This window comes from Octodon degus, unplaced genomic scaffold (genome assembly GCF_000260255.1).
Source record: "Octodon degus isolate 3935 unplaced genomic scaffold, OctDeg1.0 scaffold00072, whole genome shotgun sequence".
In the NCBI taxonomy this organism is placed as follows: Eukaryota; Metazoa; Chordata; class Mammalia; order Rodentia; family Octodontidae; genus Octodon; species Octodon degus.
This window is the reverse complement of record NW_004524648.1, coordinates 4,220,340-4,225,990: the sequence shown is the minus strand read 5'-3', so window position 1 is coordinate 4,225,990 and position 5,651 is coordinate 4,220,340. Positions and strand designations below refer to the sequence as shown.

At 38.2% G+C, this 5,651-nt stretch overlaps 1 protein-coding gene and 1 pseudogene across 3 annotated transcripts in view; one reads left to right on the top strand and one right to left on the bottom strand.

Moving 5' to 3' along the window:
* The window catches only part of Ssh2 (slingshot protein phosphatase 2), a 288,998-nt gene that overhangs the window by 18,774 nt on the left and 264,573 nt on the right, over nucleotides 1-5,651 (bottom strand). For all 3 annotated transcript variants that reach the window (XM_004635379.2, XM_004635378.2, XM_023719862.1), the window contains 2 exons: nucleotides 4,124-4,270; nucleotides 934-1,134 (listed from right to left, as the gene is read on the bottom strand). In XM_004635379.2, coding sequence (XP_004635436.1) covers nucleotides 934-1,134; nucleotides 4,124-4,270 — 348 coding nt within the window. The remainder of the gene's footprint in view (nucleotides 1-933; nucleotides 1,135-4,123; nucleotides 4,271-5,651) is intronic.
* Nucleotides 1-5,651, top strand: part of LOC105742764 — a 41,286-nt pseudogene that overhangs the window by 28,325 nt on the left and 7,310 nt on the right.

Genomic DNA, 5,651 nt, shown 5'->3' with positions numbered 1-5,651 from the left:
AGATTCCCAGATATATATGAATTATCAAAAAAAAAAAAAAAAAAAAGGCCATGTATGGTGGCACATGTCTGTAATCTTACTACTTTGGAGGCTGATGCAGGAGGATTTCCAGGAGTTTGATGCCAGTCTTGTATATATAACACTTGTTGAAAAAAAATTAATAAGCAGCTATTTCTAGAAAGTACCTTCGTACCTCAAATGGATAATAAGCACTTGTCACATGACCAGAATTATTAGAAAGGACTGAACAAAACCAACCACTGAAAGAAAAAAATACTCAAAAGTAATGGGTTTCTTTTTTAAAATGCCCCCAAATTTCCAAGAATTTCATTTACATCTAGTATTACCTTAGCTATAATTAGTATTCATTTTACTAAGACAGCTATATCCAGCTTTATAAGACGTTAAAATCTGTACCTGGTAGAGAATGAAATAAGGAAATAGCATTTACATCCTTTAAATTATATGAATTATATCAGTATCAATCTGAAAGAGGGCATGGTAATATACATCTGCAATTTCAGCACTCAGAAGGCTGAGGCAGGAGAATCACTGAAAGTTTGAGGGCAGCCTGGGTTATATAGTGAGTTCAAGACTAATCAGAACTGCACAATGAAACCCTGTCTCAAAAAACCAACCCTTCCCCTACAAAATGATCATATGCCTACCTTTTCATGCTAATCTTAAATACCTGTATTTAATTTAATTTATTTATTTGTACCAGGCATTGAACTCAGGACTGTGTGCTTGCTAGGTAGGTGCTTATGTTGTTGAGCTATCTCCCTGGCCCTATATATATATTTTCAATTTGATTGATAGAAGTTAAAAATCACATCCAGATTGGCTGAGACCTGGCTTTCAAAATGAACATTTCATCTTTCCTTCTTGAGCCTGAAGGGGGTAGTACCTTGAGATAGTCACTGATGGACTCACCTTGCCAGTAAGATCCCCTGGTACTCTTCTAATTGTCTCATGAAGCTGGGGTTGGGCTTGGTCACTGTTCGTCTCTCCTTTACGTAGTCATAGGCTCGGTCCAGGTTCCAGCCATATTCTTTCATTGCATAGGCAATCACTGTGGAGGCTGAGCGACTCACCCCCATCTTACAGTGCACAAGACATTTAGATCCATGTTTCCTAGTTTGGAGGATTGAGTTGCAAAATAGAGAAAAGCAATACTGAGTACTTTTTAAAAAAATGTATTTTAGTACAGGGTCTCACTATACATATTGGACTCGTAGTGATTCTTCCTGTTTTTCAGCCTCCCAAGCACTGGGATTACAGGTGTGTGCCACCATGCCCAGTGTCAATCCCCTGTCAGGGCGCCCTGGGGGTGGGGCTGGCATGGCAGGCAGGGGATGAAACCCCGGCCCCTGCATCTGCCTAGGCAGGTGCTTTAATCTGCTGAGCTATCTGGCCAGCCCAATAGTGGGTACATTTTAAAAGCCAAGTTCTAGTGTCTTAAAACCCTCAGGCTAGCTTCAAGCTCAGAACAGTCCTCCTGTTTCAACCTCTCAAGTGCTGTGATTACAAACATACCCCACCTTGCCCAGCTAGCCCATTAGTCAGTTGGTTGGTCTATTGGTCTGTCTGTCTGTCTGTCTGTCTGTCTGTCTGTCTGTCTGTCTCTTTCTATACAAATGAACAAAACACCTGAATCATCTTATATCAGAGCTAATTATCTTGAATATGACCATGCTTCAATGGTGCTAATTCTGTTAACAATACAGTGTCTGACACACAATAAGCTTTCAAATATTTGCTAAATGTATGAACAAGCTATGGATTTGCTGATTACATTTGCCAGATGCTTAAGTAGGAACATTTTAAAATCTAGGAAAAAAGAACTGCTCCTCATCACTAGTATATGTAGATTCTAGAATCACTCCCAAATAGCTATTCCAATAAATGAAATTATGTATATGTAAGTTTAGGGGGAAGTCAGTTCACTGACTCACTCATTGTGTCATGATAAACTACAGGATTAGAGAATGGTTTGGAATAACTGAAACAGTCTCAAGAAGGAGGCAAGATTAGCCTCTGTAAATTAGTTTCAAATTTGATGTGATAAGGTTGGCTTGGATATGTGTCTCTGTGTGTTTATTTTAAATGCCTGAGAAATATTTGTTTTATTCATGGTACTACAAGGTTTTCACTTAAACAATACTTACGAAGTCAATGCTAGTGACTCAGATGAAAATTAAGACATATGATCTATATTCTCCCATTGACCTCTGACATTAGTGTGTCAAATTTCAGGTCTATTTCTGCAGGCACCAAAGGTGCTCAAACTTGGACAAACTTCAGTATAATGCAATTATGGCATCTACTCCCACAAAAACATCTTTTTGACATACTTTCATTTGAGATTTTTCAGAGGACAGCTTCTAACTCCTGTAATAAGAAATCTAACTCAGTTTTCACTTAATTTCAGTCTCCAAGACCATAACACAGGGTTGTTCAGAGTAAGGGCATTATATTGGGAATTGAGCTCCTGATTAGTCTAAGATAAAGAAGGTTCCTAGAACACAGCATATAAGGTGTCACTCCTCTCAGATAATGACCTATACCTGCCGATGTTTGAAAGGTGGTGCCCCCATTTGTGCCCTGGGTGTCTCATGTCTTTGTAATCTCAGCTGCAAAGAACCCTTCTTTTTATTGTAAATAGGGTTTTCCCTTGAGCCCTATCCTCTTTACATGGGACCCTGCAACTTGCCTACTCTTAATGGAACTAGACTTCCTGTACACATGGACTTTGATATAAACATAGTCTAGTCCTTGTTATTTAACCTCCCTGAACCTCATCTCTATGGACTATCCTCATCAATATAGGATAACAGCAGCTGTCTCTTTATATTTAGAAAATATTACTTAAAAGAGTGCATATAAAGTAATTCACACACGAGCGCATGTGCACACCTCCCCCCCCCGCCCATTTTTAAAAAAAATTGGGTGTGAGAGCATATACCTATAATCCCAGCACTTTGGAGGCTGAGACAGGATCATCGAGTTGAGGCCAGCCTGGGCCTTGTTTCAATAAACAAATGAACAAACAAACTCAGATACCCATAAAGTAACTGGCACAAAGTAAGCATGCCATGAGTAGTATTATTACAGTGAATAATTTAATAATAAGCTTCAAGAAAATAAAGTACTCTTTTAGCTACTGTCTACAGGTAAAGGAATAGAGGCTAGAGTATGAGGATTAAAGGTAACTAAAAGCAACAATGTTCTGACCACAAAGTTTCTCAACAAAAATGTGAACCCTTCTTCAAGGAGAACTTTAAAATAGAAGTGTTTTTCACCTACCAGTGAGTTTGAATGCAGTTCTACCTGAAGGAAGACGTAACTGACAAGCTCATCTATGATTCTATATAGTTAAGAAATTAATGGGACTGGCATAGAAATCCTCAGGGACTTAAAAAAATGCTGTATTGGCATTAATATTAAGCACTAAGTTAATACTAAATAGTTTCACTGAGTCAATTAATGGGTTGGAGATATTGTTCAGTTGCTAAGGAGCTTGCCTAGCATGTGTTAAGATCTTGGGTAAAAAAGGGGGAAACATTTCCAAAGCTCACTATGTTTCTATCTTGTCTTTAGAGAAGATGAACCGGATCCCACCTACCTAGAATAATTTGTTATGTAATTTACATACATCCCCAATGAAAACTACATTTCATGAAGAATTTCTTCTATGTCTTCCTTTTCTCTTCCCCTCCCTCCCGAACTGATTTCATTTGGTTCATGTCATTTCTATTCTTTTTTGGCAGAACCGGGGATTGAACTAAGGCCCTTGCACTTGCCAGGCAAGCGCTTATTCTACTGAGCTATCTCCCCAGCCCCATTTCTATTTCTTTAGCTGTGGTATACTATTGTCTTTAATTTTGTGCTTAATGGGAATATGATTCCAGCACAAGGTCACCTTCTAGGGGTTGCATTCACTTAAAGAAAAGCATGAGGTCACTAGTCTTTTGCCTATAACTGCAAAATCTCAGTCTCCCTTTTCCTTTATGTCATTTCACCTCTCCCCCAAATACCAAGTAAGTTATGTATAGCCCTCAGCCCCAGCCGTTGTGATACTTCAGGAACAGTTATCAGAATATATGTGTAGACTGTTACTCACTTTGCTTTAGAGATGAATTTGTAAGTATCATTCCAGTAAGCCAGGAGATCTGTTGCTTCTTCATCATATACCCGAATGTTATGATACTCAAAGACTCCTGGGAAAAAGTTATCTATCTCTCGAGTGACATTCAAGATATACCGCACCCTGTGAGGAAACCAAGGGAGAAAGTGCAGGCTAAATCAATTTCCAGCACTATTTTTCTTATTTAAAACATGCTTACTCCATGTATTAAATATAAAAATAATGAAAAAAGCCCCAAAACTAAGAGGCTGTTTAGTAAAGAAATTGTTTGACAAGGTCTGGTTATGTCTGGACATGAGAAAGTTACTAAGCAAACAGCTATGTGCCCGTTCAACATCTAAATTTGTTTCTTCTGTTTAATTTTTTGGGCAGTTCTGTGGATCAAACTTAGGGCATTCTGCCACTTAGATACATCTGTAATCTTTATTTTAAATTTTGAGACAGGATTATACTATGTTGCCCAGGCTGGCAAACTCATGATTCTCTTTCTTCAGCCCCTAGGTAGCTGATATTACGGGCATGCACCACCACACCTGGCTTCAGTTTATGAAGCTTACACAGTCTTTTTTTTTGAGACAAGGTCTTACTGTACAGTTCATGCTGGCTTTGAACTTACTATACAGTCCAGGCTGGCCTCAAAATCAGGATAATCCTCTTGCCTCAGTCTCCCAAGTGCTGGGATTATAGGCATGTCTTACCATGCCCAGCACTTATTTATTTTATTTTTAGTGGTGCCAGGGATTGAACTCAGACCTTGTGCTTGCCAGGCAGGTGCTTAAGCCACTGAGCTATCTTCCTGGCCCTCTTACTTTTTGATAGTTTCTTCATATGGCCTTGTATTTTTCTTGAAAGAATCAACCTAAAATCCTTACCATAATTTCTGTCACTAAAATTGATTGTATAAAATCAGACTATTGACATGTATCCCATGAAAAAGTAGAAATGAAAAACTTCTTGTTTTTCTAAATATAAAATTCTTAGAAATTGCTTTATTACTCTCTTTAAAATAATAAAAGACAAATGAGGCCAGGGCTGGGCGGGTGAGAGGAAAGTTGGACTTGAAACTCCTTTAGCTCTGGCTGCATTCTTGGCTGCTGCAGCAGAGGGTGTGTCTGAGGGCTCTCGCAAACTGAGTTGCACACAGGAAAAGATTTATCAAAAATTTCTTCTAAAATTTTTTCTATTATCTATCACTGTAGAATCTCAAAAATACCTTTGGTTTAATTGGCCAAAGGTTATCTTTTTTCAATGTTGTGTAGATCTAGACATCACTCAAGTTTACTCCAACAATAGAATATGAAACATATTCTGAAGAAGCTGTTTCCTTCTTAGAACCAAATGTGGGGCTTGGCAAACTGAATCTTGGAAGTAAAAAAAGTGACTTTGACTATGAAAAGAGAAAGACACAGTTAACCAACTTTCTGTGGTTAAGGTCAAATGGCTAAAATGTTTCTGGGACATAAATCAGATATTTTAACTTACAATGAAAACCCATTATTAGAAA